Source organism: Bidens hawaiensis, unplaced genomic scaffold (genome assembly GCF_021521415.1).
Source record: "Bidens hawaiensis isolate Kalapana, Puna unplaced genomic scaffold, B.hawaiensis_p1.1 tig00031736_1, whole genome shotgun sequence".
NCBI classification, from domain to species: Eukaryota; Viridiplantae; Streptophyta; class Magnoliopsida; order Asterales; family Asteraceae; genus Bidens; species Bidens hawaiensis.
In genome coordinates this window covers 130,855-145,360 of record NW_027495354.1, presented here as the reverse complement: position 1 = coordinate 145,360, position 14,506 = coordinate 130,855, and the positions used below count along the sequence as shown (strand labels likewise).

Sequence of the window (14,506 nt, the reverse complement as noted above, 5' to 3'; positions counted from 1 at the left end):
TAATTAGATAACTAAAATAAATAAAAACTAATACAAACATAAATGTGATTTGAAAAATATAAAACTTGTTAATAAAATAATGTTATTTAGAACGGCTAACTAACACCCTCTAGTCTACTCATAAATCTACACATTTTGTCCACCATAAGACTTAAACACACAACTTAAAATATACACATTTTTTTCTAACACTTTGGTACTAATAGGCCAAAACCCTTTTGGTGATATAAAAGTTACACGATATTATCATCCCAAATTCCCAATGTTGTGCTATTTCACGCTTACATGTTGGCACTGCGTTCAACGTCACTCTAGTCAAATGATAATGAAGATGTTAAATGACACATAAAGGGGTTCTATTGTATTAGTTAAGAAAACACACATGCACAAAAAGAAATAAACAAATAACAGATCGAATAGTGAGCCTGCTTTGTTCCATACAACTCAAGTCAATAATATCAAGGCATCAAAAATCGGCCAACAAAGTTTTTATCATTCCAATTGTTTTGCATCTGTCTGTAGTATGTACTAAAGACAGAATTAATAAACCAAGTGACAAAAGCTACAGACTGTTTATTATGAAAAACAGTTATTTTCATTGGAATATCCTCAAAAAAATCCTTTCTCTTTGTTTCCAACCTTTTGTAACATAAAAATAATGAAAGATCAAGGGTTTTAGAATCTTGAAAGTGGATCGAATGGAGTCATTACCATGTTGCAGTTTAAACTTCTTCTTTCATGTTGCGGTGGTCGCGATGATCGTTTTGTTTGCTGGAATGATGTCGGGCCTCACACTTGGGCTCATGTCAATGAGCCTTGTTGAACTTGAAGTGCTTGCTGCATCAGGAAAGCCCGTTGACCGTCTTTGTGCATGTATGTTTTGCTTAATCTTTAATTTTATTGCATAATATTGAAACCAAAACTTTGTAGATATCTTATATTAATTATCAGAAAGAAAAATAAACTTGTGTGTATGCAGCAAAGATTTTATCAGTTGTGAAGAAGCATCATTTAGTTCTTTGCACACTCTTGATCAGCAATGCTACTGCCATGGAGGTATGTATATTAATTAGAGTTAACTACACAAAAGCTTCTTGTAGTTTGTCAAAAATAACAATCATGGTTCTAACAATCTGTTATTTTCGCCAAACCATTTAGACGATTCAATTGCAAATTATATACCTTTAAACGCGCTTACACAAACATGTGTTATATTCATTTTTCTAGGCACTTCCTATATTCTTGAACAAATTGGTCCCGGAATTGGGTGCTATCATCATTTCAGTGACGTTAATACTTTTCTTCGGTGAGGTAATTAGAATACTAAGTTTCCAAAATAAAATTTATTAAACATATGAACTTTAATAAAAAAGAAGAAGTCAACTGAACCTGAGCATGCAACTTTGACCAGATAATACCACAGTCAATTTGCACGCGCTATGGTCTTGCCATCGGTGCAGCCGTGACTCCACTGGTTCGTGTTCTTGTCTGGATTTGGTTTCCCGTAGCTTACCCTATAAGCAAGGCGAGTTTTAACTTTTATTTATATTTTTTTTAGAAACATAAACATTAAACAAACTTAAACTGTGTTTGATACTTTGATTCTTGAACTAACTAACTATCATCAGGTGCTAGATTTCATATTGGGTAAAGGGCATGTTAGTCTTTTTCGCAGAGCTGAGTTGAAAACATTGGTTGACTTTCATGGCAATAAGGTACATTATTAACCAACCTTGTTAACAAATTCATTTAATTCTTTCTAAAGCTATATATTATTCAAATAATAATATTTATAAAACTATACATACATGTTGAAGGCTGGTAAAGGTGGAAGTTTGTCACTTCATGAAACAACAATAATAGGAGGAGCACTTGAACTTACCTCGAAAACAGCATGGGACGCCATGACACCTTTATCTGAAACGTTTTCAGTCGATATTAACGCGAAACTTGATAGAAATTTGATGACTTTAATTATAGAAAAGGGTTATAGCAGAGTACCGGTATACTATGATCAACCTGGAAACATAATTGGAGGTCTTCTGGTAAATATTTACATAAAATGGTAATTATTGCAATAGTCTAGATAACAATCTTGAATGCTCTTAATCGTTGTGAACAACACAACAGGTGAAAAATCTAGTGAACATCAATCCAGCAGATTGTGTACCTATAAAAAATATCACACTTCGACTTATTCCCAGGTATGATTTAACATAAAGCTGATCAGTTTATGAAAAAAATGGTCAAAAAGGATCATTTTTATTGAACGGCTCAAAATTATCATTTTCAATGAACAAATCAAAGTTACCATTTTTAGCGAACTGGTAAAAGTTACCCTTTTTAGTAAACGGGTCAAAATTACCATTTTTAATGAACGGGTTAAATATACCATTTTTACTAAACGGGCCAACTCTATCATATCCAGTGAACGGGTCAAAACTAAACTTTTCAGTGAAAGAGTCAAAATAATCATTTTTAGTAGATGAGCCAAAATTATCATTTCCATTAAATGGGTCAAAATTACCGTTTTTAGTAAACGGGTCAAACTACAAGTTTTATTAAATATTTAAATGTATTTTTTACCATTTTAGTAGACGGGTTAAAACTGCCATTTTCGGTACCGATTCAAAATTACCATTTTCAGCCAACAAATCAAACTTATTATTTTCAATAAACATTTTAAAATTACTATTTTCAGCGAACGGGTCAAAATTACCAATTTTTGTGATGGTATCATATACAGGGTTTCAGATGCAATGCCGTTGTATGACATACTAAACGAGTTTCAAAAAGGTCTTAGCCACATAGCTGTGGTGATACAACATCCAACTAAAAGTAAAAGTCAAAGTCAAACAGTGCTTCAGTCAACAAGCAGGCGGTCAAGTGAAGTTAGAGTAGACATCTTGAACGAAAGCAATAGGAATGGGGGTTTAAGAAGCAGAACATTCAACAGGTTCAAGGTTTCAGGAAGTGGGAACGTGTCACGTGCAGAATCCTCTAAAAGCAGAAGGTGGTCGGATAAATTCTTGCCCGGGGTCGTTAATATAACAGACAAACCATTTTCGTCTTTCAAACAAGAAGGGGAGGTTATAGGAATCATAACAATGGAAGATGTTATGGAAGAGCTTATAAATGTAAGATATATTCAATTTTTTGTTGACTATTTTTCAATATTTGTGTTGATGTAACTTGTTTTTGTGTTGTGGTATTATGCAGGATGAGATATTTGATGAAACCGATCATCATAACGAGTAACCGGATGGATGAAGAGTGAGAAGCGGGATGATTGTCTTTATCTTTTTGCTACACTAACATGCTACATGCAGAGAACTTGAAATTGTACTTGTGATTTTTTTTTGTTTGTAATCAATTTATATGTTGACCTTTCCAAACACATCCCTTTAATCATGTCTCTATATGCTGAAACATTAGGGAGGCAACCACTATCACCATATCATCAACAAGTTTAAATATTAATCCATGATTCCATTCCATTGTTACATAAACATACAATGATCATGATAGCATATTAATTCCATGCTACTATTCTTAGGCTTACAATCTGTAAATCTGTAATAATATTAATTGTATAGTTTCTCCTCATTACTAGAAATTGTAACACATCCAGTAGGATTTTTATATGTCTGATCTATAATTACGAACAATATTAATCATCAAACTTACTCGAATATGTTCCTGTTTTCCCTTTTCTAATTTCCATCAACTTTTTCTATATATATGTTCACACTCCATCACTAAACTACATCATCCCTAGCCTTGATAGTCTAGGAAGTGGTACTTCTATATATAGTGCTATTTAAAACGTCAAACCTATGCCTACTTCTAAACTATTACTATAATCTTTTTATAAAGATGAGATTTGAACCCTCACTCTTGAAAAGGCAAAGCGGGACAAAGCAGCATAAGGAAATTGGACCATGCAAAACCCTCTACTAGGGATGAGCATATGGCGGTACCGAGTCAAGTACCGTCATTACCAATTTGGTACCCAATTTTTGAGGTTTCGGGATAGGTACAATACCAGTAGTCTACCGAAGTTTTGCATTCGGTACCGTACGGAGTATTTTTCGGTATTGATACACATTTTTAGTACAGATACCGAGCTCAACTCTACCCTCCACTAGTTTACAAAATACAAATAGGACTGGTTGAACTTGCCAGCAAGAATCGTCTGTTTTTCTAATTTCACAATTTAAAGAAAAGTAACAAAAATATATCATATAATTGTAAGGGGCTGTTTGGCAAATGCTGATCATTAAGTGCTGAACCATTAAGAGGTCTGAATGGTTAAGAGTATCTGAATGAATAAGTGCTGAACGAGCAAGTATTGTTTGGTTGGACATCTGAATAACTGTGCAGAATGACTATTTTACCTTTTAAACTATTAGCAACATATGGTTTGAACAAGCAATCTACCGAATATGTTGAACCAAAGTGAACCAAACTACCAACAACAAAATTCATATTTCAAAATAGCAAACCAAGAATTTATGTTGAACCGAACTACAAAATCACGATCAAACAAATTAACCAACACATAAGAAGAAACATTTCAGCGAAAAACAAAACATGTTTAATCACTTAAGATTCATAAAAACATATATGACTAATAACACATAAAAACCAACAACCGCTTACAAACAGACCTTAAAGATATACTTCAAAACACGTCGTATAAGAAAGCTCAACTCAATAAAATAAACTACATTAAATGATATGCACAAACTTTACATGTTTCCAATTCGTTGAGCCGCTCCCAAGACTTGATCAAGCATGCCCTTGACTAATAATCTCATTATCCCACATGACTTGAACACCCTGATCATTAGTCTCGATTTTATCACCTACAAGTTATCATCACAAAACATTAGCAAAAGCTAAGTGAGAGCTAATTAACATGCATATATATATATATATATATAGAGAGAGAGAGAGAGAGAGAGAGAGAGTTACCTTAATTTACAAACAGCAAAAGTAGACCCTTTTAGGTTCACAGCCACATAAAAACCATGCCCAACAGGTTCCCGGATAATTGCTAATGAATTTGTAGATACCATAAAGTTTATGTTTATAAACAGTTCTGCGCAGCTGTAGTAATTTACTGTTTCCCCCCCACTTACCTTGGGTGTTTTACTTAAAACTAAAATTCTGAGAAAAGTAAACTCGTAGAGCTTTCCGCCAATATACAATATGCTCCGAACAGAGTTACGGTTAATTTACCATGAATTTCTTAAACTGGTCAAAAGCTGGAAGTAAGCTGAATTTTTCTGCCTTTTGGTTACTCGACCCATTATCATTGTGTACTATTTCTTTGCGATTTTAAACCACCAAAACACCATCAAAATAACACGTTATTGTTAATTCAATCCATACTCAATAATTTGTATAAAGCCTCCCTTTTTATATGTTTTCTCAGTCTCAATAACAAGATTTTGCATGCTAACACTAACGCTAAACAATAGTAGTTACAACTTAGGACTATCTACTATTTTCAACAAAACACAATTAGAGTCACTCACCTTTGCCCGTAGGACTGTAGGAGCACCGTTTCCTTGTTACTTGTTTGACCTGTTGTCTTGTTACTCGTTTAATTCGTTCCCTTCCACAAATGCAATTTTTTACACAAATCAGTAACAATAAAAATGCAATAAAACCAACACCATTTTATACAGCCATAAAAGAATTTCAGGGTAACAGTTTCTTATTGATTTAGGGCACCAATATCAAATATCAATTGGATCAAAACCCTGATGAGATACCTGTAATCGACAAGAGCAGGAAGACGAAGGACGATGGAGGATTGTAATCGAAGGAAGACAACGAAGAGATGTAGAGGCGGTGTCGCTAACGGTAAGTGGTGGTTAATTTCGGTAAGGTGTGAGTCAGTGGTTATGCGCGGTGGTGGTTGACGGTGTGGAGGTGAAGAACGGTGGTGAAGAAAGGGACTGGATTGCATAGGAGGGTAGGAAGGTTAGGGTATTTTGGTCTCCTTTCTCATTCAGACTTGTTTTGTGTCAGGATGATTAAGTGGTTAAAAAATTCATTCAGATGTATTTGTTGATGGATCCATCATCATCATCGTACTCAGTATATCCCACCAATAGCAAAGCTATGTTAGGGTCTGAGGAGGGTAAGATGTAGACAGCCTTACCTCTACCCCATAGGGATAGAGAGGCTGCTTCCGGTGAGACCCCCGGCTCGATAGTAGTTTTGCATCAAGCCTTGGACATAAAGCACATAGCACTCAATCATCGGGATACCGGCTGATTGGTGCATGTACCCTCGTCTTTCGGCTATCAACGCCACCACATGATGCCTGATTAACCTTCCGCCACTTTTAACGTTATTTTCACGAGATTAGTAAAATAACGTCAAAATTAGTGCAATTTCACTTTTGCCCACCCGAGGGTTTACACATATATACATAATATGCGCGCATCTCAAGCAGGGCGTAATTTGTTGATGGATCCAAACACACTTAATTCAGCCGTATCTTACCGATTCAGATATGGGCATCTGAATGGCCCCATTAAAAGGCCAACCAAACACCCCCTAAGTATGAAATGATAGTTAGAGGGAACTAAATCACTAATATTCAAATGCGTGGTTCAGATTTTCTTGCTCATTTTAGCTTAGAAATTTGCAGAAAGACAAAAATACCACTGCCCACCCTACAGAGTACCTGAACTTGTACCCAGTACTTACTGGGCCGTCTCCGAGAAGGCGAAATTTTTTTTGGGTCAAAGACGAAATTTTTTTGAGCCTTAAGTAAAAGGAACATTTTATTGGGTTTAAACAATTTAATTTTAAATGAGCTTACTTGGTTATATTTAAGTTGTGTAAAAAACTTTTGCATAAAAATTAACTTAAATATGTCTCAAATAAGACTACATCCCACAACCTTTTGGTTAGATGTTATACCTCTTTGCCACTAGACCAAGCTAGTGGCTATGTAATTGTATTGAAACATTAATTATACATATTTTTTTTCATAAAAATATATATAATCTTTTTTTAAAATCCGGGCCTAACGGGGTGTCGGGCCTATGGCCGTCGACTACCCTGCCACCCCTCATGGCCGGCTCTGCAGTACTAGTACTACTGACTCTTGCATATCACCCACCTTCTATACACCTGATGCTTTTCACGTATTTGTTGTTGTGAGTATAAAAAATCAAACCGTGAGCAATAAAGGGTGTTGGTTAATCATTGCCTAGCGAATCGGGTTTTGACTACTAAGACGCTCGTATGATCATACTATAATGTGATTATGATAGACCTCCCCGAAAGCGGTACAAACAAACAAATAAACAAGTAAAAATTAGTCATTCAATTGACACACACTCAATGTTCACAGTTCGCTAATGAGTATACAATATAATAAGTAAATAGTTGTAGGTACGCTTAAGTCCCCAAAACATTAAGAATAGGTAAAATAAGGGGAATGACTTCTCACCTTATCACGTGGATTCACGAGGATGAGATGATGATGATAAAAAGATTAGGATGTAAAACGATCAAGCTCCTCAGGATTCAACGACGTACAATGATTCCTAGTTATTAACGATAATAGGAATTAATTAAAAATGACATATTAACAAGACTTACAACGGATTTAGGTTTCGATGAGGTTTGAGTAATGTTGTAGTTAGAATATTAATCTAATTATACATACACACACACATATACACACACACAAAGACACACAGGTTTAAGTTTAGAAGAGAAGTCGAGTTATTACAAGAAGTGTGAGAAATCAATCCAGCCAATCAGATTTCTTCTTTTCTTTTTTTCATTTAATATAATGAGGAGCACAATGATAAAGATTGCAATTTTTTTTTGGAAACTATTAATGTTTATCTATAAGTTTCAGTTTCAGTTAATTGTTAATTTATTTCTTTGTTAATTTTAAAATAAAAGAATATTAACACTATTTTGTATTATTCGGTATATAATTTATCAGCTACATTTTTTTTCTTTTATAATAATTTAATCTTTTAAAATCATATATATTTGATTTTCCATCCTGTATTCATATATTGATTCAAAACAAAGATATCGAATTGGTTCAAAATTCGTCTAATTCGATTATATATTGTGCGACATATATGTCTTGTTGACTAATTATTGATTTTTTTAATTTAAAAACGGTTACTTATACTACACAAAAATGACGGATTTCCTACATTCACCTCCACAGTTATGGTGAAGTAGAAATGCTACACAAAGTTATCATTTTTTCTACACTTGCCTCCACTTTTATAGAGAAATAGGAACACCACACAAATGTATCTGATTCCTACACTTATACATTTCGCTACACTCATCTTCACATTCTTACATTTTTTAACATACACATCATACACTACAAATATGATACACAAAATTACATACACATCCCACACTACCATACAATAATAGTCCACATCCTACACTACCACATTTACCTACACCCAACTACATATTCTACATTTTTACCATTCACATGCTACACAGCAGATATGGTACACAAAATTACATACACATCCTACACTACCACTCTATCATACAATAATAGTCGACGTGTTTGTTAAACTTAAAACATAATAGAACATGAATTATGTAGAGTTCTCATGTAAGTGTAGGACTTTTAAAAAAAGGTTGGATTTTTTCCTTTTCCGGACGATGCAGTGTAAAAGTAGGATCAATACAACATAGTGCATGTTTGGGATTGCTTTTTAAAAGTGTTTTTTTTTGCTTTTTGGAGTGACAAAATATCTCTCCAAAAGCACCTAAAAGCACCAATTTGATGCTTTTAGGTGTTTTTGGAGGAGCATTTTGGACATTTTATCTCTTCAAAAAACAAAAAAACTTTTAAAAAGCAATCCCAAACACCCCCATCAATTATCTACTTTCATATATTGTACATATATTATATGTTACACCAATAAACTAATAAGAAACCAATAATAATTTCATATAGATTCATTTTGCAACTGAGAAGACGAAAGCATAATCAAAGTTATTTTCTTTGACAAAAAATAGGTTTCCATATTTATCACAAGAAGCAAATTACAAGACTGTCCTTTATTATTAAGGTAGCGTTTGGTATGTAAGAATGGAGGACGGAATGGAATGACCCATTGTGAGCGAATGGAAAATAGTGTGTTTGGTTGACCAAAGGAATGGAATGACCCATTATCTGGTCCATTCCATTCCGACATTCCCTTTAAAATACCTCAATTTCATTCCATCCATACCCCATGTTTTTTTTCATTTCATTCCCTAACTCACCCTACATAACCTCCACCACCCTCCCAACAACACCACCACCCAACATCAACACCCACCACCGCCACCAACCACCGTCGCCACTGCCACCTGCCACCACCATCGCCGTCCACCGCCGCCACCAACCATCGCCATCGGTGGCAGCCACTCAGCACTGCCAGCCGCATATATCAACCATCACACATGCCGCCCACCGTCACCACTGCCCCGCCACCCGCCGCCACTGCCACCAATCACCACCATCGGCGTCCTCCGCCACCACCACCCACCTCTACAAACCATCGCATCAGTGCCAGCCACCCACCACCTCCAGCCACCCGCCGCATCCATCAATCACGCCCCACCATCACACACGCCACCCACCGTCATCGCTGCCCACCACCACTTCCACTGTTACCGCCACCACCACCTCCACCGTTACCGCCGCCGCTCCCACCACCACCACCACCACCACTCACTACCATTTTAATTTTATTTATTTTTATTTTTTTCTTACCTACCAACAATACAAAGTAATGATTCATTTCATTCCCATGTGGTTACCAAACATTTCATTGGAATGGTAATAACCCATTCCATTCCTTTGTCTATTCCATTACCACGTCCATTCCATTTCGTCGTCTATTCCATTACCCCATACCAAACAGACCCTAAATGTAATTAAAAAAAATTACAAATAATTACAAAAATGCCATAACTAATGTAGACCATTGATCAATTTTAATCAAGGGTTAGAACTTACTTATCGCACTTCTCACATTATAATGACTTCTCTCCTGAACCATCCCCTATACACACACACATATATATATATATACATATGTAGACATTATTGTTATTATCGTTAGTATTATTATCATTGTTATTGTTATTTGTGTCAGATATTTAACTAAATAAGGCATGTAATATATATATATATATATAGGGCATGGTTAAAATAAAAACCTACTTTATATGTGAAAAACCTAGAAACTCTATATAGGCCCTTGATCTTGATAGATGGATTGTTGAGATTTAGTGAGTAATAGTAGTACATTATTTATATTAAAAAACAGATTATGAAGTTACAAAAGGGCAAAAGAGACATTTTAGATATCTTTCTTTATGTCACTAATAAAAAACATGCAGAACAAGGGTCTCTCTCTCTCTCTTTTCATTATTCAAAACCAAGACTCTCTTTCTCTTCCTCAATCTTTCATTCACACAACAAATAAGAATCCAAATATGGTGATGATGCTAATCAAATCCACGATCCAAAGCATATCGAATCCAAGATCCAAAACCCAAATCCAAATCCACAAAACGGATTCACGGCCACCGCCGTTTTCGGATGTCGCAGATTTGAACATTTTCCGGATGTCGCAGATCTGGACAAAACGGATTCACGGCCACCACTTGATCCGGTGATTTTCCTCTATAAAATGTTCAGATTTGGACATTTTATATTGACAAAGTTCTTAACAAGAATTTATGGATGAAAGCTGCTAGGATCTCGTCGTTTTTAGTTTTTTTTAAGGTACCATGTTGACAGAGTTCAGATATGGTCGTTTTAGTATTTTAGTTTTTTAAGATATTCTTGGAAATTTTGTTTAGATTTGGATCTTGTTTTACATCTTTTGCAATTTGTTATTTTATAGTAGAAAATGAGCTTCATTCTTCTTTTTATTGCTGGCCCTTAAAAATATTTATTTTTTTTTGGATTTTGTTTCGATTCTTAAAGAAATCTTGAATTTGTACTATATCTTCAACTTATTTGTACCGGAAAAAAGATGGCGGGGTGGGGTGGTCTTCAGAGTTTGTTTTTTTAAACGTATATTACTGTTGTCTAGAAACGTATGTTTTTAACATGCGAAAACATATGTTACGCCTGTCTTCAGATTTTTAAATATGCAAAAACGTATGTTGTTTTTGGTACCAGAATGTTATTATTCAATTTTTTTTATCTATCTAATTCACCAATATTACTAATAAATTAAAATTTTAAATCCTATATTTCCAACTAAATGTCAACTAATTTACTAATGATTATTATTACACAAACATTTTTAAAAGAAATTTAAATCTTTTATCTCCAACTTAAAACAAAATGTCAAACAATTTATTAATGATTATTATTACATAGACTATTTTAAAAGAACTTTTAAAATAATTAAAAAATATGTATCATAATATAATTTATAATTGTTTATTTTATGTCACAATTGTTTAATTTATGTCACAATCATTTTCTATCTCTTACACATGTCCTCACACACACACACAAATTATTTCTCTTTCCTACTTTTTCTTTTTTCTCATATTCTCTCTTCTTTACTTTATGTCACATCACTTTGTCTCTCTTGCAAATTTTTTACTTTATGTCACAATCTCTCTCTCTCTCTCTTCACAAGCTCCAGTCAGCTTTTAAACAAGTCTGCATTTTTCTGGCACTCTTTAGAAATCCATCGCACCACAAGTTGATTGCTTAGCAGGTTTCCGATCTGGAAGTAATATAAACATATGTTAATTGTATAAAAAACATATGTTAATTGTTTAAAACATATGTTAAATTGTATAAAAAAACATATGTTTGTTGTTTAAAACATATGTTAGTTGTTTAAAACATATGTATACTGTTTCTACATATGTTCAAAGCATATGTTAAGTTGTTTAGAACATATGTTAATTTTATGATTTATTTTGTACATGATGGGTTAGATAGTGATCGAAATGGTTGACTAGAAATAAATGCTCCACAGCTTGATGAACGGTTGACAGAACATATGTTAAGTTGTTTAGAACTTATGTTAGCTTTATGATTTATTTTGTACCTGATGGGTTAGATAGTGATCGAAATGGTTGACTAGAAATAAATGCTCCACAGCCTGATGAACGGTTGACTAGAAACATATGTTAAACCAACCGTGAAACCGAACTAATGAACGGTTTGGGCAGTTTCACGATTTCGAACCGAACCGTTAACACCCCTATTTAATATACTAAGAATTCAACATCTTTAATATAATAAGATTAAGTCCAATAATTAGTTTGCATATACATAAATCAATAACAAATGTATTCATATGAATTCTTATTGATAAAAAAGAAAAAAATTAATGAAAAACAAAAATACAATCCTTTAAATCTTGAAAAGAAAAAAAAGAAAAAAACATCATATCTTCAAAAAACAATTAAAAAGCCTACCAAAAGAATCACATCAGATCTTGAAAAAAGAAAAAAACATCAAAAAAGCCTACCGAATGAAAAAACATCATATCTTGAAAAAAAATACATCAGATCTCAAGAATCCACTGTAACATCCTACTTTTGGTTGTAATAATAAAATAAATTTCGTCAACTTAATAGTGGGTCATTATCGGTTTAGATAAATAGAATATGAGTTGGGCTTGTGTTGGTTAAATGGAGATGGGTTATGGACTTGGGCTATGAAAGAAAGAGGAAAGGACTATGGGCTTAAGCCCATGACCCATAAATATATAAACCATAATCACCACTTAATCATTCATTTCACATATTCCATACACCATCCAAAACACACACTTAAGCTTTCTCTCTAGTTCTTCCTTTCTCTAAACCGAAACCAAGAAGGAAACCGAGTACCGACTCGAGGTAATGATAGTGTAATATTATATGAGCTTAAACCCGTTAGATATAAACACGAAACGACAAGCCGACACCGTTAAACCGTTTAAGTCACGAGATTCGGGTGGATTCGGGTATAAACCGAACCTAAGATGAGCTTAGGGATCACCCTAGCTCAGATATGGATCGAACGGGGCGAAAAAACGGTGAAAAACGAGTCTAAACTCGTTTTTCCGGCAAATCCGCGTTTTTCCGGCGGCGGCGCCGGAAAGGCGTCGCCGGAATAGACGTACGAGGTAAGAATGTCAGGGAATGTTCCCTGACATTCTGACCTAACTCTAGTTCTCTAAGGAGTAATTAGCGAATTAGAAGCAATTCGCCAGGTGATTCGCTAAGTAGGAGATAACGAACTAGCTTCTGATTCGTGATAGTCAGTTCGCTAAAGGAGATAATGAATTAGCTCATCCAGTTCGCTACGTCAGATAGCGAATTGGGCTAAAGAACTGGGACAACGAACTGATTAACGAATCAAGTCAGATTCAGATGACGAATCAGATGCTGATCCGATGACGAATCAGTTAGCGAACCAGATCACAAAAGATAATGAATGGGTTAGCGAATTAGGCTTAATTCGTTATAAGAAATGGGTTAACGAATCAAGTCAGATTCAGATGACGAACCTTTGTTTTTTTTTTTCAAATATATATTACAATAATTATCTCCTGTCGTCCAAACCTCCAAAAGCCTTTTGCAAGTAATCATTCTTTGACTTTTCTTAATAGGCCTATAAGCCCCTTTTATTATAATTTTCTGCATAATTCAAATAAGTACCATGAGTTCTCGATGTAACTTTTTAACCTCACATTTTGAATTAAAGACATCAAATTAGTTGACGTAGCAAAACCAAATATCTCACACCAAATATTACGTTAGAATAATATTATTACTATAAAATATGTATATAGTTGGCAGAGTATAAAGTTACTATAAAATATGTTATGTTAGCTCATAGTCCTTTTAAACCTTAAACCCTCACATATGAACCAATTAAATAGAATATTTAATAAAAACATGGCTCAAAAGTACTTAAAGTGTAAGAAATATTTATATTTTAATATGTATATTTTAGACCATATCAAATATCCCCACACTTAAACCTTTTTCGTCCCTGAAATAATATTTTGCAATGGAATCAGAATTCGAGACCGATCTTTAAAACATATAGGTTATCTTTTAAGCACAAATTAACGCAAAAACTGCGATTGCCGATATTGTTGTCCACTTAAACTCAGCCACCAGCCTATCAAGCCCCAATTGCATTAAGCGTTTTAAATTCAAAAACCACGGCTACACCTACCACATCTCAGACAAAGAGAGCTAGAAAAATTAGAGTCAAAGCAGACTGGTTTGACAAATCACCATAAGCCAATGACTTGTTGATGGTACTAAGTAGATGTACTCGGTGACATTTGATGGATGAATGGTCATGTGGAGGTCGTACGAGCTATTCCTAAATATTATTGGACTTCGTCCTATAAATTCCTAATTTGATATTTATTGACTAAAAAACCTTCGAGCCCTAATAGTGTATCCTCAGAGTCACTATCCCCTTGGTAACACATAAACTCTA

General features: G+C 34.4%; 1 protein-coding gene across 1 annotated transcript; it reads left to right on the top strand.

Annotated features, from left to right (window-relative positions):
- The first annotated feature begins 698 nt into the window (after window positions 1–698).
- On the top strand, window positions 699–3,334 carry LOC143582427 (DUF21 domain-containing protein At2g14520-like). Its single transcript, XM_077064995.1, has 9 exons — window positions 699–873; window positions 980–1,056; window positions 1,228–1,311; window positions 1,412–1,525; window positions 1,629–1,715; window positions 1,818–2,045; window positions 2,131–2,204; window positions 2,747–3,137; window positions 3,220–3,334. Exons 1-9 carry the CDS (start codon window positions 699–701, stop codon window positions 3,256–3,258), a joined length of 1,269 nt encoding a protein of 422 aa, XP_076921110.1. The 3' UTR covers window positions 3,259–3,334.
- Window positions 3,335–14,506: the final 11,172 nt, after the last annotated feature.